The 24,403-nt window shown below is 39.4% G+C and overlaps 1 protein-coding gene across 1 annotated transcript in view; it reads left to right on the plus strand.

Annotated features, from left to right (window-relative positions):
• Window positions 1-23,326, plus strand: part of LOC122553548 (cytochrome c oxidase assembly factor 8) — a 32,629-nt gene extending 9,303 nt beyond the window's left edge. Inside the window, exons 2-5 of the mRNA XM_043697510.1 lie at window positions 934-1,131; window positions 18,333-18,396; window positions 22,119-22,209; window positions 23,030-23,326. Of these exons, the coding sequence (XP_043553445.1) occupies window positions 934-1,131; window positions 18,333-18,396; window positions 22,119-22,209; window positions 23,030-23,132 (456 nt within the window). The 3' untranslated portion in view covers window positions 23,133-23,326. The remainder of the gene's footprint in view (window positions 1-933; window positions 1,132-18,332; window positions 18,397-22,118; window positions 22,210-23,029) is intronic.
• The last annotated feature ends 1,077 nt before the right edge of the window (window positions 23,327-24,403 follow it).

Genomic DNA, 24,403 nt, shown 5'->3' on the forward strand with positions numbered 1-24,403 from the left:
GTGAAAGGGTTCAGAAAAGACTTACAAGGATGTTGCCAGGGTTGGAGGATCTGAGCTACAGGGAGAGGCTGAACAGGCTGGGGCTGTTTTCCCTTGAGCGTCGGAGGCTAAGCGGTGACCTTATATAGGTTTACAAAATTGAGGGGCATGGATAGGGTAACTAGACAATGTCTTTCCCTGGAGTGGAGGATCTGAGCTACAGGGAGAGGCTGAACAGGCTGGGGCTGTTTTCCCTTGAGCGTCGGAGGCTAAGCGGTGACCTTATATAGGTTTACAAAATTGAGGGGCATGGATAGGGTAACTAGACAATGTCTTTTCCCTGGAGTCGGGGAGTCCAGAACTAGAGGGCATAGGTTTAGGGTGAGAAGGGAAAGATATAAAAGAGACCTAAGGGGCAACTTTTTCATGCAGAGGGTGGTGCGTGCATGGAATGAGCTGCCAGAGGATGTGGTGGAGGCTGGTACAATTTAAGAGGCATTTGGATGGGTATATGAATAAGAAGGGTTTGGAGGGATATGGGCCGGGTGCTGGCAGGTGGGACTAGATTGGGTTGGGATATCTGGTCGGCATGAACGGGTTGGACCGAAGGGACTGTTTCCATGCTGTACATCTCTATGACTCTAAATCGCGGATTTAAGTGAGAATGTTCTAGAGTTCATGCTTCTGTTAAATACTTAACCTAAAGTGATCATGCACATATTCTACATGATAGGATGTATTTTTAATTTCTTCATATCCGCTTGAACTCATATGTTCAAGTGTTTAATATAAAACGTCAAAGATCTGTTCATTTCCAGACAAACATTCATGAAATGTGTATTGTGGCTACAATTGTTCACAAATATGGGCACACAGTTTGAACTGCTTTTACTCTGAAACTTTAAGAGAAATGCCAATTATTTATTATCTAAACTGAAATACTTTTTTTTTCAGATTTCAAGTTTCCAAAGTCCTGCAGACTCACACCATGACTGGGTTGGCCCTCCAGATAGGCTTTCAAACCTAAGACCTATGAAATATTATGCACCAAAGCTTGAATCCGAACTGGAGCAGGAACTGAGGAAGTTAAGGATGGCTACACAAGTCTGGAATCAGAACTTTTGGTTGAATCAGAATGTAACTTTCAACAAGGTTAGTGGTATGAATGATTTGAGGTACTCCGTGCTCTTAATGTTGGGAGTTTCTGATGTTTGTTTAAGCCACATGATGCAAACAGCCTTTTTAATATTGTTTACAAAGGATTTAGCTAACATAAAACATGACATTTGGCATAACCAACCCATTATGTGTTTATGCTTTGCCTGAGCCTTCTTCCATTTTTCCTCATTCCCACCCGACAAATGCTTGTTCAGCTTCCCTTTAAACATATCTATATTGTTGACTTCAACCATTGTATTATACTCCTGATAGCTAGTCAGTGAAAGAAGAAATGAAAGCTAGTTTTTAGTACTTTACAATTTACTTTACAACTTACTTTTACTTTACAATTTACTAAATTGATTTATTCACATAGTGAAACATCACAAAGTGTAACTTCTGACTCCACTCTACACCTATGTTAGTATATGTCTCTTCATTCACTCTTGAGCAAGTTGGGAAAAAAAACAAGCTAATTAACAAATTGACATCCAGTTCTGTAAAAAAGATACTTTGAAAATATCAGCACTTGAAAGGAAACTTTTAAAGTAATGATCCTGTGACTGATAGTGCACCCAATCTCTCAAGTTTGTGATCTTTATGGATTTTCTTTTCAGGGTAGTCCATGTGGAAATCTGTAGAATCTTGGAAAATTAACACCAATGCATTTATTATCTCAGCAGCTACTTGTTACTTTTTAGTTCTAGTAATTTTGTAAGTACCCTTTCCCTACTTTTAATATTTTAAGTTCCTCCTTCTCATTTTTGTCCTGATTTACAATTATTTCTGGGATGCTATTTGTACCTTCTACATCAAGACAGATGGAAAATATCTTTTTAATTGAGTTACCATTTACTTATTTGTCATTATGAACTCCGCAGACTTTTCTTCGAGGATAAAAGCTCACTGTATTTATTCTTTTCCTTTTCAAATAACTGTAAAGTGTGAGGTGAAAGAGGAATCAATAACCAGGGGAATCAATTTAAGTTAAAAGGGCAGAAGGTTCACCGGGTGTAACAAAAACTGTTTTTTAGATGGGAAACTCTCATAATATTTAAGAAGTATTTAGATGTGCATTTGCAATGCCAAACCATATAAGGCTTATGGGCTAAGTGTTAAAAAATTGAGATAAGATGAATTAGATGGTTGTTCTGACCAGCACAGACCTGAAGGGGCAAAGGACCAATTTCTGTGTTGTAGAACTCTTAACTCTGAGTTCATCAGGATAATGTCCTAGACCCAAACACCTTCAGCTGCTTCTGATCAATGGTTAGCTTCCAGGATGTTGATAGTGGACAATTCAGTGATGGTAATGTCATTGAATGTCTCAGGATGATGGTTAGATTCTCTTGTTAGAGATGTTAATTGCCTTGCATTTGTTCGATGTGAATATTACTTGCCACCTTTCAGCACAAACATGGATGTTGTCCAAGACTTGCTGTGTTCAGGCATGAACTGCTTCAGCATCTGAGGAGTTGCGAATGATGCTGGACATCATGCAATCATCAGTGAACATTGCTATCTCTGACCTTCTGACAGAGGGAAGGTCATTGATGAAGTAGCCACCATTAGATTAGTGCTTGCATTGCCTTTTGTAGGCACTGATGTAGTGGTATTGTCACTGGACTCATAATAGAGAGACTCACTGGACTCATAATTTACCTGGACCATCTCTGACACCTGCCTCCCCTTCCTGGACCTCTCCATCTCCATCAGTGACGACCGACTTGACACTGACATCTTCTACAAACCCACCGACTCCCACAGCTACCTGGATTACACCTCTTCCCACCCTACCTCTTGCAAAAATGCCATCCCGTATTCCCAATTCCTCCGCCTCCGCCGTATCTGCTCCCAGGAGGAGCGGTTCCACCATAGAACACACCAGATGGCCTCCTTCTTTAGAGACCGCAATTTCCCTTCCCACGTGGTCAAAGATGCCCTCCAACGCATCTCATCCACATCCCGCACCTCCGCCCTCAGACCCAACCCCTCCAACCGCAACAAGGACAGAACGCCCCTGGTGCCCACCTTCCACCCTACCAACCTTCGCATAAACCAAATCATCCGCCAAGTGACCAGTAATCTCTCTCACTCATACCACTTGGCGTTGGCAACTGTTGGAAAGATTTAGTGGTTGATCCTTCACCTGTTGGACCACACAATGGACACACGTTCTTTGGATGTTAGACCCTTCTGTAGGACTTGAAGCCACAGCCTCTGGCTCAGGGGAAGGGACATGACCCACTGCTAATGGGAGGTGGGAAGACCCATAGAAGAGGTTTACTGAATATCCTGCAGAGTTTCCTGGTGAGGCTGCTTTGAGTGGGATTCCCAATGATAGACGACTAGATTGCCAGGAGTAGAAGGTCTGAAAGTGCAGATTCTGGACAGTTTTGGTGGTGGGGTGGTGAATGAGTCATGGCAATTTTTCATCCTGGGACCTAGATTGTGGGGGTTGTGCATACAATACGAAGAATATTAAAATGAAGCCATGCAGCCTCATTGTAATGTTGAAATGACCAACACTCACGTGACTGAATTTTCCGTCTGCCTCTTGTTCTGCCTGCCTTGAAGAAGTTTTCCTCCCCACCCCCACCCTCCTCTAGCTTATCTCTCCACGCTTCAGGCTCTCTGCCTTTATTCCTGATGAAGGGCTTTTGCCCGAAACGTCGATTTTGCCTGTCCTCGGATGCTGCCTGAATTGCTGTGCTCTTCCAGCACCACTGATCCAGAATCTGGTTTCCAGCATCTGCAGTCATTGTTTTTACCTCATAATAGAGAGACCCAGGGAATGTTCTAGGGACGTAGGTTCAGTTTTAAATTTAATAAAAATCTTAAATTAAAAGTAAAATGACCACGAATCCAATTTCAATTCGTGTAAATCCCAATCTTGTTCATTAATGTCCTTTAGGGAAAGAAAACTGTAGCTCCTACTGGTCTGGCCTACATGTAACTCCATTGCCAAAGCAATGTGTTTGACTCTTAATTAATCTCTTAAAAGGCCTACCAAGCCAGACAGTTGTATCAACTGCTAAAAAGTCTCAAAAGGAAATCAAACCAATGGCATCAACCTAAGTGCTGGAAGCAACAACATCAAACTGAGCTCCATCAACCCTGTAAAGCTTTCCTTACCGACTTTTAGGAGTAAGTGGTAAAATTTGGAGAACTGCCTTGCAGACTAGTTGAACTACAGACTGGTATAGCCATGCTCAAGAGTCTTACCTTCCACAATGACCCAAACAACAATATCATCATCCATGGATATGTCCTGTTCCACTGGATTAACAAAAAACAGCAGTTGCAGTGGCACTGTGTTATACAGCAGGGAATGATTTGCCCAGGGACTCTTCAACATGGACTGTGAATCCTATGAAGTCTCATGACATTGGATCAGAAATGGGCAAGGTAATTGCCTGCTGTTTACCATGTACAGCCCGCCTCAACTGATGAACCAGTACTCCTCCACGTTGAACACCACATTGAGCAAGTATGGAGGGTGACAGTGGTACAGAATGTACTCTGGGTGGAAAATTTTGTGCACCATGAAGAGTAGCTCGGCAGCATCATTGCTGATTAATCTAGTCGAATCCTAAAGGACACAGCTACAAGATTAGATCTGCAGAAGATGGTGGAAAAGATGTACTTGACCTTACCCTCACCAGTCTGCCTGCTGCAAATGCATTTGTTCATGACAGTATAAGTAAGAGTGACAACTGCACATTCTTTGGTGAGACCAAGTCCCATCTTTTCATTGAAGGACTCCTCCATCATGTTGTGTGGCATTATCACTGTACTAAATGAGATAAACAAACAACTTGAGGCTGGGCATGATTTGCTGTGAGCCATTAGTGGCAGCAAAATTGTACTTAAACATAATCTGCAACCTGAAGGCCTGACCTTTCCCTCATGTACCTAAAAATGAGGTACCAACCTGGTGAAGCTACAAAATAGAACTGCCTCTGTGTTTTAAACAGCAGAAGCAGCAAATGTTAGGGCTAAACGATTCCACCATCAACGCATCAGGCCTAAGCTCTGCAGTCCTGCTGCATCCAGGAATGAATTATGGCATACGGTTAAATCACTGGAGGAGGGGGTGCTCCTTGTCCTCAATGTTATATCAAAAAGATAAGGCTGAAACATTTGTGACAAGGATCAGCTGCAAATGTCAAGTGGATGATTCAACTCTGCCTCTCTTCCAGATGTCACCAGCATTGCTGATGCCAGTCTTCAGCCAAATCGATTTGCTCCATGCGTTGTTGTGAAACAGCTGGAACATTGGATGCTGCAAAGGGTATATGTTCTGACAATAGTACTGAGGATGTATGTCCAGCACTTGCCACACCTCAAACCAGACGGTGTTCTAGTGCCTTGAATGTAGATTTATCCAGCTTCCTCATTTCCCCTCCCTCCTTTTTGTACTTATCTCAGTCCCAACCCCCGGATTCAGCACAGCCCTCTTGACCTGTAATCTTCTTCCCAACCTCTCCGTCCCCACCCCGTCTCCGGCCTATCACCCTCACCTCCTTCCACCAATCATATTCCCAGTGCCCCTCCCCCAAATTCCCTCCCCCCCCCTACCCTTTATCTTAGCTCACTTGGCACATCCACCTCATTCCTGAAGAAGGGCTTATGCCCGAAAAGTTGATTCTCCTGCTCCTCGGATGCTGCCTGGCCTGCTGTGTTTTTCCAGCACCACATTTTTCAACTGTGTTCTAGTGCACTTACATCATGCATTCACCTGACAATGCGAAGAGTTGCCCTGGTATTTCCTGCACACAAAGTAGGACAACTCCAACTCTATTAATAATCACCTTATCAGTCTACTCTCAATTGCAGAAAAATGTTATGTCATCAACAGTACACTTCTACAGCAATAACCTGCTCATAACACTCAATTTGGGTTCCACCAGAGCCACTCCCCTCCTGACCACATTAAAGCCTTAATTCAAATAGGTCAAAAGAATTGAATTCCAGAGGTGAGGTGAGAATGACTGCCCTTCACATCAAGGCCACATTTGACTAAGTGTGGCATCAAAGAGCCCTTGCAAAACATGAGTCAATGGAATGGAGGTAAAACTCTCAGCTGGTTGGAGTCAAACTTAGCACAATGATGATTGTATGAGGTCACAATATCTATGCAGGAGTTCCTCAGCGTTTAAACCCAACTATCTTCAGTTGCTTCATCTGTAAAGTTCCCTCCATCGTAAGGCCAGAGGTGGGGATGTTTGCTGCTGATTGTGCAATGTTTCGCACTGTTCATGACTTTTCACATACTGGAGAGATCCATATCCAAATGCAATAGTATCAACATTTGAGCTTACAAGTAACTTTCATGCCACACACTGTCAGGCAATGACCATCTCAAAAAGAGAAAATCCAACCATCACCCCTTGATATTCAATTACCATTGCTGAATCCCAATGTCTACGTCTTGGGGGTTCCCATTGACTTGAAATTGAATTGGACTAGCCATATAAATACTTCAGATACAAGACCAGATAAGATACTAGAAATCCTGCAGTAAGTTGCTCTCATAATAACTCCCTAAAGTACATCCACTTTCTACAAGGCACAGGTCAGGAATATTCAATTTACCTGGTTGAGTACAGCTCCAACAACACGCAAGAAGCTTAACAACATTCAGGAAAAAGCATCTGGCTTGATTGGCAATACATCCATAAACATGCACTTCTGTCATTACCAAAACTCAGCAGCCATACATATAAGATATACTAGGAGAATTTGCCAAGGCTATTTAAGACAGGACCTTTCAAGTGCATGACCACTGCTATCTAGAAGAATATGGGCAGTAGATACATGAGAACACCATCATCTGTAAGTTGCTCTTCAAGCCACTTATTATTCTAACTTGGAAGTGTGTCACTGTTCCATACTTGCAATGGGTTAAAAGCCTGGAACTCCATCCCTAACAGCATTGTGAGTCCACCTACAGCAAATGAACTGCAGCTGATCAAGAAGGTGGTAATAGTAATGAACCAGTGACTCCCATATTCCATTAATGAGCAGTAAAAACAAAATGACAAAATAATGTTTACTGCTGGTTTCAGACCATCATTCTGATAGGATCCCACTGTGATCTTCAATGAAGTTGGAGAAGGGACCGTCTAGAGATCCTGTCCTATCAGAATGATATCAGAGATGATATTGGAATTTTAAATGTCAACTGAAGTTGGGTAGTTTGTTATCTATAATGTTAAACAACTTCAGTTAAGTTTAGGTCTGTGTTATTGTTGCCCTCCAGAAAATTTACATTCTCTTCTAATTTTTCCTAACGTATTTTTTTAAAAAGCTTGTAGATTTTCCACTGTAAACTGCAAAATGCTCGGGACAGCTTAAGCTTTGTTCATTGCAGAACTACCTAATTATAATATTAAAGATCTTGTGACTGCAAACACATTCCTTTTTGTACTTATTCCATATCATTATTACTTCATAATGTGAAACTAATTCTTAATCATATTGCATGTGTATTACAATAAATCTCCTTTGCCGATTCATTCTTTCAACTCTAGGTGGCACTGCCAACATTTTTTTCACATTACTTCTGTCACATTAACTTGAATTGCTTTCTCCTCTAGAACAAGTTTAAAGGTATTAAAATAAATACAGACTGATCTAAAAGAACAATTTACAAACTACTTATGGTCAAATATTTTGTATCCTCATATTTTCAAGATTTCTGCTATTTCAGTACCATACACAATTAACTAGCATGCTGCTATCACAGTTGCTGCAGAATACAGATTGGGAAATACATTTTAAATCTTAGAACCTGCGTTGATAGTTTATTTTTATTCTGAGGAGAGTTTGTCTCATAATTTTGCACTGTTGCTAAGTAGTTATTGTTCAACTATTTAAACTGCTTGTCACTTACAGTCCATCAAGAAATGAAGATCGAACTTGAACCACTAAAGGCTAAAATTTTTTAGAGCTGATAAAAATTAAACAATATGTTTCCAAATATAGGTGCAGACACCACATAAAATAAAAAAATGTTTGAATCTGTAACTTATTCTTTACTTTGGGGTGGGATTTTTTTCCTGCTGCATTCCTCACTTGTGCCTTGTAGATGGTGGGTGTGCTTTGGGCATGTCAATACGAGAGTTATTCATTGCAGGATTACTAACCTCTGATCTGCTCTTGTACCCACAGTACCTTGTATCCTCCTATCATTCTCAGTATTCTCTTTCTGTATACAAGTAAATCATGAAATTCCACATACACGTGTATAAATTTAGAGACAACTGTGAAACCCCAATCCCGTAGTTACTGATTGCAGAGTAGATTTTTTTTAGAACTGGACTTGGGATGCTACGACCTCCCTTTTCTCTTACAGACAAAAAGGAATCCTCCAATGACCAAAATCTCCTCTTTGCTAACCACAGCAACTAACTATAGTGCCTGAAAATTCAAGGACTAACTCTAGCACAACTAATTCCACTTCCCATGTGGCATCTAGTATTCCTCAGGACAAAATCCCAGCGAAGGCACGAGAACATACAACATTGGTGGAATATGCTTTGGCAGTTGAACTTTGGAGATTCTATAATTGTACTGTGCAAGTAACCGTGTTTGGACAGTTTTAGTTTTGGCCAATGAGCATTTCTTTTAGAGTTGGTCATTTGGATCATCTTTGCAACTGATCCCAGAGGAAAAGAGAGAATTAGCAAGTTTGCAGTGTCGGTACCAATAGTTCAATGCCACTACATGATGAGATTATACTTGCATCACATTGACAGAAGTGGAGTCCACTTTATATATATTTTACTTTTTTCTTGTTGTTTTCAACTTTCCCTTGCCTGATCCCAACAAATGTCCTTCTGCATAGTCATCTCCTTAGTTTAATTAGAGAAGAGCTTTGATTCTGCTAGATCAGTTCTGACTACTGTATGCTTTTTTTCTGGCAGACCTTTCAATCAGTCTGCCAGTATGCATGAGCACTGATGTCTTATGTGCTGGGAAAACTTGTATTTTTTTGTGTGATGTGCCTTTAAAAGAAAATAGATTTTGAAAAAGGGTTTGTTGGTTTCCATATTCTACCATTGTTTGGATTCTGAGAAATGTCCATTATTATTTGAATGTGAGCAGCTAAGAAGCAAAGGATGTATAGAAAGATAACTACAGTGGGGCGGAGTTTCAGTCTTTTTTTCTGTGCAGCAGTTTACAACACTGAGAATATATGCAAACAGCAAACCAGTAAGCATTTTTGAGTGGAACAATTTTTTGTTTGGCAGTCTTTAAACAGTTCCTGAGCTGAAGCAGGTCTCTGAGAATGTTACAGTGTGCAGTTCGAAAGGACAAAACATTGAAGACAGGAAGACCAAGGGATTGTGGCTTGGACAATATTGATTGCTGCTGCTGAAGTAGTGCCGGATCCCACTGTGATCTTCATTGAAGTTGGAGAAGGGACCGTCTAGAGATCCTGTCCTTTCAGAATGGTTATGACCTGAGTGAGAGAAGATTTGTAAACATGTGCCTCGCGGCTTATAACTGTGTCTCAGATGGATTATGTTTACCAATGAGTACAACTTGAGGGCTAAAATTGATGGTTGGCTGATGTGATATCCAACAAACAAAGGCTGGCTTGTAAAGACTGAGAGATTGCATGTGATGCTATATTTGTGTAGCAAGTAAGTGCTTTTAATTATGTAAGGCATAAGTCTGTATCAAGTATTCAAAGTGAAATTGACCCTTTTTTGAATTTTCCATCAGTTGTTAACTAAAGTTTAAAATTGTTTTTATTTTATTGGTTTGCAACAATAAAGCTTTTAAAGTGAAATCTTGCCCAGCAATTTTCTTTCTGTTGAAACTCTTCTCTCATTACATTTATTGCTCTCAATAGGGATTATAACTTTAGGCTCTTGCTTGCATTTCTTTTGTTGATATTATCCAAGCTTTGTCAATTATGGTATAAAGATGTTCTTTCTACATTAATTACTTGATTTTTATATCTTACTATTTTGGACCATTTACATTTGTGAAGCACCAGGCACTGTTCAAATGTTTTAAATATTAATATCCAATTATTTCATTTTTAAAACGTGGTACTGCATTTGAGCTCCAATACCTATTAAAATGTGGTGGGTTATTCGATTTTTGTAATTCACTCTAATTGCATTCACTCTTTTGTGGGTTGTGTGTATTGCTTGGAAAAAAAAGTAGAATGTATTCCCCATTCCTATGCCTTTGAGAAGGTTGTGCTGAGCTGCCTTCTTGAGCCACTGCAGTCATCTCGATGGGCATACACCTGCACTACTGTCCGGTTTTTTAACTTAGCAAATATTCATAAAGGGAGTGCAGTGTTTTCCACAGAAGCTAACTCTGATTTGATGGAATGCTAAACCTGGAGTGTAAATGAAATGCGAAGGTACAAACTTTCTCCCTAACGGTATTGTGCATTTCCTAAGATTGTGTGGATTGCAGTGGTTTGAGAAGGCAGTTCATCACTATCTTCTTAAGAGCAATTAGGAACAGGGAATACATGCTGATTGGGCAATAAATGCCACATCTCATAAATAAATTTTAAGAAATGATTTTGGACCTCAGCACAATTGCTGTAGCTACTTTGAGAGTGCTTCATTTGTATTATTTTGAGGTACATTATAGGCCATTGTATAACAGAAACAGTAGCAAAATGAGTACAAAATTGGCTGAGTAGTAGGAAACAGATACTAAAGGTCAATGGATGTTTTTCGGAAGATTTGTAGTGGAGTTCCCCAGGGGCTGATATTGGGAGCCTTGCTTCTTCTAATAATATAATAATGATCTTGAATCTTGGTGTATAGGGCACAATTTCAAAGTTTGCAGATGAAACAAAACTTGAAACAATTGTAGGCTGTGAGGAAGACTATATGGAACTCCAAAAGGATATTGACAAGTTGGTGGAAAGGGTGTATAGGTGACAAATGAGGTTCAATGCAGAGAAATGTGAGGTGATGCAGTTTGATTGGAAGAACATTTGAAAGACAATATAAAGTAGAAGGTATCTGTCTAAAGTGGGTGCAGGAACAGAGGGTCCTGGGTGTATGTGTGCACAGATCATTGAAGGTGGCATGACACATGGATAAAGCAAGTAATAAATTATGCAGTGTCATCTGCTTTATTTACAGGCATAGAGTACAAGAGCAAGGAGATAATGTATAACTTGTACACAATACTTAACCAGCCACTTGTTAAATCTCAGTTGGAATATTGTGTACAGTTGTAAGTGCCACATTTTAAGAAATAAATGAATACTTTGGAGAGGGTGCAGAAGCAATTGGCAAGAATGGTTCCAGGAATGAGAAAATTTGAAAAGAAGAAGGCTGAGAAGAGATTTGATAGAGGTTTTCAAAATCATGAGAGAGCTGGTATAGTAGATAGGGGGAAACTGTGCCTGCTCGTAAAATGAACAAGAAAGAGGGTATAGATTTCAAGTAATGTGCAAAAGGAGCAAGTAGTTAGAGTGTAGAATGACTGCCTGGAAATGTGGTAGAAGCAGGTTCAACTGAAACATTGAAAAGGTATTGGATAATTATTTGGTTAGAAATAGTATGCAATAATAATAATAATAAAGGCAGGAGATTGTAATGATGTTACTTTGAAGAGTTGGTGCAGGTATGATGGACTGAGTGGCCTCCTCCTGCATTGTAACAATTCTGATTGTAAATTAATATTACATCTCAAGATTACAAACAGAACTTTGCATAAATAGTAAAGCAGTGTCTTCAGCGGAAACCTCTGGTGCAATTGCTTATAAGCAATGATCTACTCAACAGTTGTGAGTGAGAATTCTGTGCACAGGATCTATATGGACTCCAGTAAGGTGTTCGACAGGATTCCCCATGGGAGGCTGGTTAGCAAGGTTAGATCCCACGGAATACAGGGAGAACTAGCCATGTGGATACAGAACTGGCTCAAAAGTAGAAGACAAGAGGGTGGTGGTGGTGGTGGTGGTGGTGGTGGAGGGTTGTTTTCAGACTGAAGGCCTGTGACCAGTGGAGTGCCACAAGGATCGGTGCTGGGTCCTCTACTTTTCGTCATTTACATAAATGATTTGGATGCGAGCATAAGAGGTACGGTTAGTAAGTTTGTAGATGACACCAAAATTGGAGGTGTGGTGGACAGCGAAGAAGGTTACCTCAGACTACAACAGGATCTCGATCAGATGGCCCAGTGGGCTGAAAAGTGGCAGATGGAGTTTAATTCAGATAATTGCAAGGTGCTGCATTTTGGGAAAGCAAATCTTAGCAGGACTTATACACTTAATGGTAAGGTCCTAGGGAGTGTTGCTGAACAAAGAGACCTTGGAGTGCAGGTTCATAGCTCCTTGAAAGTGGAATCGCAGATAGATAGGATAGTGAAGAAGACGTTTGGTATGCTTTTGTTTATTGGTCAGAGTATTGAGTACAGGAGTTGGGAGGTCATGTTGTGGCTGTACAGGACATTGGTTAGGCCACTGTTGGAATATTGCGAGCAATTCTAGTCTCCTTCCTATCGGAAAGATATTGTGAAACTTGAAAGGGTTCAGAAAAGATTTACAGGGATCAACATAGTTCCAGGGGACCAAAGACTGTTCTCTGAGATGATTGAGGGTTATCATGTCTCAGCTGAAGAGCAAGGTTGAGAAGGCAGGACTTTTGGACACAATCTTAGGAAATGCACAATACCGTTAGGGAGAAAGTTTGTACCTTCGCATTTCATTTACACTCCAGGTTTAGCATTCCATCAAATCAGAGTTAGCTTCTGTGGAAAACACTGCACTCCCTTTATGAATATTTGCTAAGTTAAAAAACCGGACAGTAGTGCAGGTGTATGCCCATCGAGATGACTGCAATGGCTCAAGAAGGCAGCTCAGCACAACCTTCTCAAAGGCATAGGAATGGGGAATACATTCTACTTTTTTTTCCAAGTAATACACACAACCCACAAAAGAGTGAATGCAATTAGAGTGAATTACAAAAATCGAATAACCCACCACATTTTAATAGGTATTGGAGCTCAAATGCAGTACCACGTTTTAAAAATGAAATAATTGGATATTAATATTTAAAACATTTGAACAGTGCCTGGTGCTTCACAAATGTAAATGGTCCAAAATAGTAAGATATAAAAATCAAGTAATTAATGTAGAAAGAACATCTTTATACCATAATTGACAAAGCTTGGATAATATCAACAAAAGAAATGCAAGCAAGAGCCTAAAGTTATAATCCCTATTGAGAGCAATAAATGTAATGAGAGAAGAGTTTCAACAGAAAGAAAATTGCTGGGCAAGATTTCACTTTAAAAGCTTTATTGTTGCAAACCAATAAAATAAAAACAATTTTAAACTTTAGTTAACAACTGATGGAAAATTCAAAAAAGGGTCAATTTCACTTTGAATACTTGATACAGACTTATGCCTTACATAATTAAAAGCACTTACTTGCTACACAAATATAGCATCACATGCAATCTCTCAGTCTTAGAATTAGAGGGGGTCATTTCAGAACAGAAATGCGGAGACATTTCTTGAGCCAGAGAGTGGTGGGCCTGTGGAATTCATTGCCACGGAGTGCAGTGGAAGCCGGGACGCTAAATATCTTCAAGGCCGAGATTGATAGATTCTTGTTGTCTAGAGGAATTAAGGGCTACGGGGAGAACGCTGGTAAGTGGAGCTGAAATGCGCATCAGCCATGATTGAATGGCGGAGTGGACTCGATGGGCCGAATGGCCTTACTTCCACTCCTATGTCTTATGGTCTTATGGTATGGAAATTGAAACTGCATTGTTGGTGTCACCCTGTATTGCAAACCAGCCATCAAGCCAACTAAGCTAACCAACCCCCTAACTTCTAAACATAAGGTTCATTTGGCTAACTGTTTAAAATTAATGTACTAAATGTTCCTTCCAACTTTAAAATGTACACAGATTCGTTCTAAATCAGTTTTGGAAATGACTTGGAGATGCCGCTGTTGGACTGGGGTGTACAAAGTTAAAAATCACACAACACCAGGTTATAGTCCAACAGGTTTAATTGGAAGTACTAGCTTTCAGAAAATTGCTTCTTCATCAGGTGGTTGTGGAGTACACAATTATAAGACATAGAATTTATAGCAAAAGTTTACAATGTGATATAACTGAAATTATACATTGAAAAATACCTTGATTATTTGTTAAGTCTCTCATCTGTCAGAATGACCATGTTAGTTTCACTTCTTTCATATGTAAATCACAAAACTTTCTTAAAAGTTACATTCTCAGGTGAACTTAAACTTGATGAGGCAGATGATTCTAGGGGTTTGCCATTGATGTGGTGTATAGGCTTCAAAGAGTGGTTTCATTAAATATTTTGTCAAGGCTTATTAGCTGGGTTGAAACCCATGTAATAAAAGGGGTAACATGGATGCAGAATTGGTCAAGTGACAGGAAACAGAGTAAATGTGAGCATTTTTGAACTGGATGATGGCAAACAGCAGTATTGCTCAAAGGTAATTACTTGGGCCACAATCCCTTAGAATTTTTAAAATCTGATGAATACTGAGGTGTGTTAGCTGGGTTGAAACCCATGTAATAAAAGGGGTAACATGGATGCAGAATTGGTCAAGTGACAGGAAACAGAGTAAATGTGAGCATTTTGAACTGGATGATGGCAAACAGCAGTATTGCTCAAAGGTCATTACTTGGGCCGCAATCCCTTAGAATTTTTAAAATCTGATGAATACTGAGGTGTGTGGTAAAGGACTTCAAGAGAACAGATTGCCTTTGGTCACCTATTCCACCAATGTTTAAATTCAGATCTTTAAGTAGTCCCTCAAGATCTAGGATGACTAGCCTTGCCCTGTGTTTTTTTTTGGACTTAACGGTCAGCTCAGAATCCAATGTGAAATCTGCAAACTCTACTACACGGGGAGCAGACTGTGCTTGAAGAGTTGAATAGATAAGTTGCCTGGAGGTTTGTATATTTTCTAACATCTTTGCGCAATCCTGAGAGTATTTTTGTATTAAAAAATTGGAACAGGAGTAGTCTATATGGCCCCCTGAACCTGCTCTGATCTAACTTTCCTGTGCTTTCCCCGTAAACCTTGATTTCCCTACTGATCAAGATTTGGTATCTTTCTGAATGCAACTTCTGTATTTTGGTCAATCATAAGCCAAGAACATCTGTGAGTTGGTGGATATGTTTGACTGCAGAGAACATTGCTATTGGACTGCCTTTCTTGACACTGGTCATGAGAAGCTCATGCAAAGGCTTTCGCAGTGGTACTTCTCCAAAGATAAAGTCTTCATACACGCAGAGGATCATAGGACTGCTCTCTCCTTAGAGAGAGATAATTAGTGGCAGTTTAACCTGAAAGTCGGAGATAGTAAGGACTGCAGATGATGGAAAGTCAGAGTTGATAAAACGTGGAGCCGGAAAAAGTACATCAGGTCAAGCAGCATCAGAAGAGCAGAAGAGTCGATATGTCAGGCAGGACATTTCACCATGTCTTGCTGAAGGGCCCTGCTTGAAATGTTGACTCTCCTGCTCTTATGATGCTGTTTGACCTGCTGTGCTTTTTCTGGCTCCATGTTTATTTAACATTGACTTTAACTTGAAAGTTACTGCACTTCTGGCAAGGGAAGGGGTTGAGAAGGAGAATTCTTCATGGTAACCTCAGTTAGTGCGGGAATTGAACTCGGTGGCATCACTCCGCATCAGTGCAATTTGTTGTGTACCATGGCAACGCACTCCAGCTATTTGTTTTGCAACCAAATGTTACATTTTTAAATTATTCAGCACACTCTGTGCTTTCAGTCAGTCCTTGCCAGCTTTCAGTCTCTCTTAAAGGTACAGTATACACTTACACCTTCATAACACTCTTGTCATCTTGTACACCTCTGTCAAGTCACCTCTCATCCTTTTTTGCTCCAATGAGAAAAGCCCTAGCTCCCTCAACCTTTCTTCATAATGCATACCCTCCAGTCCAGGCAGCGTCCTGGTAAATCTCTGCACCTTCGCTAAAGCTTCCACATCCTTCCTATAATGAGGTGACCAGAACTGAACACACTATTCCAAGTGTGGTTTAAATAGGGTTCTACAGAGCTGTAGCTAACCTTGTAGTTCTTAAACTCAATCCCCCTGCAAATGAAAGCCACCCTCCAATCATCTGGCACTACTCCAGTGAGGACCCAAAGGTCATTGCCAAAGGTTCAGCAATCTCTTCCCTCGCTTTAAGTAGACACCTTGGGTATATCCTGTCTGGCCCAGGGGACTTATCTATCCTTGTCTTTTTCAAACTTTTCAGCATATCCTCCTCCTTAACATAAATCTGTTCGAGCAAATCAGCCTGTTTCATGTTGTCCTCACAAACGTCAAGGTCCCTCTCAGTGGTGAATACTGAAGCAAAGTAATCATTAATGACCTCCCCTACCTCCTCGGACTCAAGATGCAAGTTCCCTGCAGTATACCTGATCGGCCCTAACCTCACTCTGGCCATCCTCTTGTTCATCACATAAGTATAGAATGCCTTAGGGTTTTCCTTAATCCTACCCACTAAAGCTTTTTCATGTCCCCTTCTAGTTCTCCTAAGCCCACTGGCTATAGTAAAGGTCAGGGAGTTGTGATCACCGTCACCAAAATGTTCTCCCACAGAGATCTGACAGCTGGCTTGGTTCATTGCCAAGCACCAAATCCAAAATGGCTTATCTCTCCACCCTTGAGGCTTCCTGCCTCTATTCTTGATGAAGGGCTTTTGCTTGAAACGTTGATATTCCTGCTCCTCAGATGCTGCCTGACCTGCTCTGCTTTTCCAGCACCACTCTGATCTAAACTTCTCTCCCCTGCAGAAAACTCCTAATAAAGTGACTGCTCCTTTCATGTTTGTGACTTCCACCCATATTGATCCTGTAGGCAAACCCTCCATGATGACGTCCCTTTCTGCAGCTGTGATACTATCCCTGATTAGCAATGTCACTCCCCCACCTCTTTTACCTCCCTCCCTATTCCTTTTGAAACATCTACACTCTGGAACATCCAACAACCATTCCTGTTGTTCTGATATCCAAGTCTCCGTAATGGCCCCAACATCATAGAACATGGGTAAGTACTTGGAACTAAGTTCATCACCCTTATTCCTGATACTTTTTGCATTAAATAGACACGCTTCAACCCATCACACTGACTGTAGCTTTGCCCTACCAACTGTCTATCCTTCGTCACAGACTCTTTGCATGCTGTATCTGGCTGTTCAGTAGCTACTTCATCCTCAGATCCAGAGCTCTGGCCCCCACCCCCTGCCAAACTAGTTTAAACCCAGCCGAAGAGTTCTAACAAACCTCCCGCCCAGGATATTGGTGCCCTCCAGTTCAGGTGCAACCCATCCTTGTACAGGTCCTACCTTCCTCAGATGATCCACATATCTGAAGCCGTCCCTCCTATACCAGCCCTGCAGCCACCTGTTCATTTGCACTTGCTCTCTGTTCCTAGTATCATTAGCCCATGGCACTGGCAGCAATCCTGAGATTACGACTCTGCTATTCATATCTTTCTATCAAAGACTTCACCTTCTGATCCATGACTTCCATTTCTGATTTCTTACCAGCTCAAAAACTTTGTCACACATCTCTATATCATTTCTCTTTAGAACATAACAAACTCAATTACACAGGAAAAAACAGTACTTGCAGCTGAAAGGAAATAGACTCATTTTTCCCCCCAGGTAGAGAGGTAGAAGAATTTTTTTAAAAATCAGAATAAATTGTCCAAATTTTCTGCTGCAGATGTCTCGTGGCAGTAGTCTGGATGAGATTGCCAATTTGCCTTTCTCAAAAAAGATCTGTCAGAATCTTTTGTTGAAGTCTGCTTCATTGTGACATTTCTTTCCCATGTTAGGAGCCAATAAGACAGACCCAGACTTGCCTCTAGCATAATCCTAGGATCAATCAACTCCTCTCTCAGGACATTATACGGTGTGCTATCCGAGGTTTGCAGTTTTTCTCAGAAGCAATAATTTTCAGATTCAGTATTTGACGAATACACATATTTGTTTTGAAATGCACACAAATTAAAGTAAATCGCAGGGGAAAGTTCTTCAGCTTTCAGCATGAAATATTTCACTTCCTATCTGCAAGTAATATTGTGACATCGCTTAAATTCAACATTGCATCGAATTGTAAAAGTGCTTACAGCTGTACCTGCTTTCGGTAAAATGTTGTTCATTACTTTCCAGGAGAAAGAGAAGTTCATACACTCCCGCCTAAAGGCAAAAGGAATAGGATTAAGAGATGAGGAAGGTGAGTAAACCATAACCTTAATTTTTATTTCAATTAGGTACCTATACATATTTTTTAATTTCTTGCAATATCGTTGTAAAATATTGTCTCTAAGAAATATAAATAAACAGGTTTGTGCAGTAATTCTACTTAGATTATTGTGAATATATATAAAATGTTGACATTGAGGAGTGTGCATCACTGAATATTCTTTAGAGTGTTTGAGTGTTCTTGGCCTTTAGTTTTAAAGATCCCTTGTTACCATGTTTTTAAAACTATTGAAGAAACTCCAACCTTATGTAGAACTTTCACTGTGAAGGGAGATGATGTGCACAGAACTTAATATCACTGAAGGTAAAGTACTATACATGACTGATGGCAATGTCTTTCAACATTTACAAATTTTAGTATTTTTTCATCCACCTGCAGATTATTTAAATTGATGCCACTTGAATTACAAATCCTGCTCATAAATTCCTTATTTAAACATCAGAACTCAATTTGGCCAATAACAACTCTTATCTCATAACACCTGTGATATTATGGCATTAGAGGTTGGACACTGACATCAAGTAATCTACTTTGCTAGTGTGTGTGTTTTTGGACTGAATTAACTCAATACCAAGAATCTGTTTTGCTCTCTGGCAACAGGTAGTAGCTTTGCGTGACATTGAAGCATTGGTCCTCCTTTTCAGCTTTTCAAATTTAGTATTATCTAGTTTTTTTTTTAGTGATCTCCACTAGCTTTCCAGCCACAAATCCTATTTTAAATGCTATTCTATAGCTGGCCACAAGGAGATGTGCAAGTGTTTTTTCGGCTGATCTGTGATCTTTTTCTGCACTTCCCCTCTGTGGAGCAATGTTGTGTGTCAATACCTGTGATATTAGTAATCCCAGTTGGGAATTCCAGGCATCAATGGCTTCATATATTAAAGCTCCAGGGCACCAAGGAGTGAATGTTTATTATTAATAGTTCATGGAATGTGAGCGTTGCTGAATAGGCCAGCATTTAATGCCTATCCTTAATTGTTCTTGAAGTTAGTGGTGAGCTGCTTGCTTGAATTGCTGCAGGTCATGAGTATCCACAGTGCCATTAAGAAGGTATTTAACCCAGTAGTAGCAAAATAATTATATATTTCCAAGTTATGATGGAAGTTGGGAGAGGAACTTGCAATTAGTGGAGTTTTCATGCATTTGCTGCCCTTGTTGGAATGTGTACTGAAGCAGCCTTGATAGGTTGCTCCATAATCTTGTTGATGGTACATACTGTTGCCACTGTGCATCTGTGGTGAAGGAAGTAAAAGTTTTGCAACTGTGGTTGCACTGCTAGTGAAATGCTGTTTTGTGTTTGAACGTTGTTGAAGGCAAATGAAGAATATTCCATCATACTCCTGATATGTCTTTGAGGATGGTAGACCAACTCTGGTGTATCAGGAATTAAGTTGCTCGCTACAGAATTCCTAGTCTCTGACTTGGTCTTATGGCCACAGTATTTATATGGCTTATCCATTTTAGTTTCTTGTTAATGGCAACCCACAGAATGTTGATAAGATAGGAGGAATTTTATAGAGGCTTTGGAAGGTAGGGTATAGCTTTTAAGTTGAATTGTATGAGCTAGGAATATTTTTCATTGAGCTGAAAATTTGAAATACTTTAGATTTATCAGTTGTGCCCTGGCCTTTTTTTTATTGTGATACTTCAGTTCAGTGGAAATTTTATGGAGCAAAAAACAGTTTACTTTTCTAGTAATATGCTGCATTTGTATTCAATTCTCTAATTTTATGTTGTATCACATTAGAACATGGAGTCAGAAATTTGCCATTAGATATCATTTTGACTGATATCATGCCTGTGCAGCTGGAACCATCTACTCTTTTCTCATTTCTCTGACCTTTCCTTATGTCTATATATTATACATTATATTTATATTTTAATTAAATACATGTGTTGCAGATTATTCCTGACTGAATTGTTTATGTTGAAGCATATTCTAATAAACCTCTTAAAACATTTCTTCTGATCTTTTGTTCTTTCTTTTTAATTGATGATCTTAGTTCTGGTTCATGTTTACAATTTTCCATTACGTGTGATGCAAAAATTCATATCTCTCAGTAAAGAAATTAGAATGTGAGAAAGCTGACTAGGCTGCATTGACATACTTGTGGTTCTGCTTGCCGAGCTGGAAGTTTTTGTTGCAAACGTTTCGTCCCCTGGCTAGGCGACATCATCAGTGCTTGGGAGCCTCCTGCGAAGCGCTTCTTTGATGTTTCCTCCGGTGTTTATAGTGGTCAGTCCCTGCAGCTTCCGGTTGTCAGTTTCAGCTGTCCGCTGTAGTGGTTGGTATATTGGGTCCAGGTCGATGTGTTTGTTGATGGAGTTTGTGGATGAATGCCATGCCTCTAGGAATTCCCTGGCTGTTCTCTGTCTGGCTTGCCCTATGATAGTAGTGTTGTCCCAGTCGAATTCATGTTGCTTGTTGTCTGCGTGTGTGGCTATTAAGGATAGCTGGTCGTGTCGTTTCGTAGCTAGTTGATGTTCATGTATGCGGATTGTTAGCTGTCTTCCTGTTTGTCCTATATAGTGTTTTGTGCAGTCCTTGCATGGTATTTTGTACACTACATTCGTATATATAGGACAAACACTATATAGGACAAACAGGAAGACAGCTAACAATCCGCATACATGAACATCAACTAGCCACGAAATGACACGACCAGCTATCCTTAATAGCCACACACGCAGACAACAAGCAACATGAATTCGACTGGGACAACACTACTATCATAGGGCAAGCCAGACAGAACAGCCAGGGAATTCCTAGAGGCATGGCATTCATCCACAAACTCCATCAACAAACACATCGACCTGGACCCAATATACCAACCACTACAGCGGACAGCTGAAACTGACAACCGGAAGCGGCAGGGACAGACCACTATAAACACCGGAGGAAACATCAAAGAAGCGCTTCGCAGGAGGCTCCCAAGCACTGATGATGTCGCCTAGCCAGGGGACGAAACGTTTGCAACAAAAACTTCCAGCTCGGCGAACAGAACCACAACAACGAGCACCCGAGCTACAAATCTTCGCACAAACTTTGAACAATTGACATACTTATTGTGTGGCATGAGGAAGTCTAGATCTTGGTTAGTTAACACCAATTTGGAACAGTGCATCTGAATGGGAAGGAGTTTTAAAATAATTTCAGTTGTTATACAAATGTAGTTTTTTTTACAAAAATCTAAATTTTTTTCAAAACTGTGATGCACTATTGAAAGGTTCAGCCTGAATACAAGGACCTCTGAATTTGGTCATCTCGGGGGGGAAAACTACCTTTTAACAACAGTGAGAACATGTTTATGTGTCTTTATAGTTAGCAATGTGTGAAGAAAATTGTAGGTATTCATCTGCATTGAAATGTGATTGCTGAGAATGATATTCATTGAATTGTATAATTAGACAAAAACTGTTATTTCTATTTGAAAACCAAACTTTTCCTGATACCAAAGAACAGACAAGTGTAAAATGAATCAATTTCTTATGTTTTTTATATCTTTTTGCTTGTGTTCAGTAAAATACTCAGCTAAGAATAAATTATAACTGGAATGCCATTCTGCTTCTAGTTCTTAAATATCTACAAGATGCTTTTTACTCAAGGCAGCTTCATTTAATAGCAGCTGATCATATAAGTTTATATCTTAGACAGTGCTTATGATTTTAATTGGTGATATTATATTTTTCAGGGAGAAAAAATACTCTCAGTGCAGAAGAGATGGCTGAATTTTATAAGGATTTTCTTGATGTAAATTATAATAAACATGTGAACTATAATAAGTAAGTCAACCTACTGATTAAATTTTAAATAGTGTAAGCAATGTTTAAATATTTGATTTTATTAAGAGGGCTACAAATTAATTGGCAGTGTGGTATGAAACAAAGAACTGCGGATGCTGGAGATCTGAAACAAAAGCAGAAATTGCTGGAAAAACTCAGCAGGTCTGGCAACATTTGTGGGAAGAAAACAGAGTTAATGTTTCAAGTCCGGTAACTCTATATCAGAACTTAGTGTAGTCTGCTGTGTTTGAGAAGTAATTTATTCTCAGACATAAAAAATAATGTTAGTGTGATTATTTCTGTAAGTTGTATACCACTATAGCTATGTACATATAGCAAATTAAAATAAATAATCTCTTGCTTTACAATGTATAAACTTCCCTACCAATATTGAGATCTGATCAATAAATCTGATGGTTTTAGGTAGAACATATATGTAGTATTGCAACATTACATTCATAAGTGAAGGAGAAAACTGACCAGAAATTTTAAAGATGCCCTGTTCACTTTTTTCCCCTAAAGTACATTGTAGTGAGGTGAATAATAGCTAAATGAAAATGGAGAGGCTAATAAAAACAGATTTAAAGTTTGAGATTCTGATCAAAGTTCTTCATTTTATCCTCACCTTTATCAAGGTATTATTATTGTCAACAGGTTGAAATCAAACCATTTATATATTGCTGGACAGAAAGGAAATTGCTGAAATACATTGCTCAACATTGTAATACTCTGAAGTTTCATGCCTAAATTAGGTATAACTTTATAACCTAGTGAATGTTGTCAAATGAATAAGTCACTTTTTCCATGTTTCTTCAATTAGGGAATGGTACAAGCGTAATTTTACTATCACATGGTTAATGGGTCGAGTTGTGCTGCAGAATGCCTGGAGGAAACTGAGAAAGAGGAAGGAAGTCGAACAATGAAGATCCTGTTCTATGAAAAGTTTAATTGGATTTAAATGCTTGGAGTTGAAACTTAATTTTGTCATGAGGATATTAAGATCTGGTTATAAATTTAGCATCTTGAATTAAAGGTATCCTAAGACATACACAATTGTAATCAAATTATGATGTATATTCTGTGTTTAAAGTTAAATAAAGACATTGTGTGTTTTCAACCCATGTGTTTGTGTAGTAGTGTCGGGTTCATATTCCACCTGCTCCCCAGAGGTGTGTAATAGCATCTCTGAACAGATCAGTTAAAAAGAACTCCAATAAAACAATAACTGATCACAAAGTTTATAAGAGCCCATTAATTGCACAGCAATCAAAAATTCTTCTTTAATGAGAAATGGAAGAATACCAGTTTTTTGCTATTTTATTATCTCAGTCGAAACCAGTAACTTTGTTTAAGCCACTAGATTCCACGGTTTTAAACATGAGTTTTCACTATTCAATATACTATTGAACAATTTTAAAATCATAACCAATTCCAATCTTCATATCCATACGCATCCATTTTCTGGCAATTGTCACTGCATAATGATTGGAAGTTGGAGGCCGTTTCCCTCCTTTCTCCTAACCCCAAGTCTGAGGCACTGAATCAATTTGTTGAGAAGATAAATCTTCTAGTCTGAATCACTCATTAACACACATCATGTAATTTTCTCCCAAACCATCTGAGGAGCTAGATTTTATTTTATTATCAACCACTCAAATAAAGTTAGAGTTTTATTGATGGTATTGTGTATGTATTGTATTAGATATTATTGGATTTGGAAACTGGTGAATCTCAGAAAATTCTTCATCTTTGTAGTATTTTCTCCACTTACTTTATTAGGAGCGAAGATAAGAAAATTGAGAAATTGAAATATTTGCTCGATTGGCTTTGCTATCAATTACAAGAGATACAATCTGACAATTTGAACAGAGAGATTGAATTATGGTTTCATTATTTCTGAAACATGCATTTTATTACTTCTAAAATAAATGTGCACATTGCAGGGTGCCAAATCTCTGTTCTGCTTTTAAAGCTTTAGAGGTTTTAATTTCTTTTGTCCAGTTCGATTACTGGTCCATGGTGATTTCAAGACTAAGTGATGATGGTCCTCTAGGAGGTTGAGAGGTTACTGGGCATCTTCTTGTTTATTTGTGATCATTACCAAACCTTTATGTTGTGCAACTGTCTCCTACTACATTTTAGCTGATGACTAGATTTATGATGTAAATTAGCATGGGGTATTTCAGTATCTTTT

Source organism: Chiloscyllium plagiosum, chromosome 10, assembly GCF_004010195.1.
Source record: "Chiloscyllium plagiosum isolate BGI_BamShark_2017 chromosome 10, ASM401019v2, whole genome shotgun sequence".
In the NCBI taxonomy this organism is placed as follows: domain Eukaryota; kingdom Metazoa; phylum Chordata; class Chondrichthyes; order Orectolobiformes; family Hemiscylliidae; genus Chiloscyllium; species Chiloscyllium plagiosum.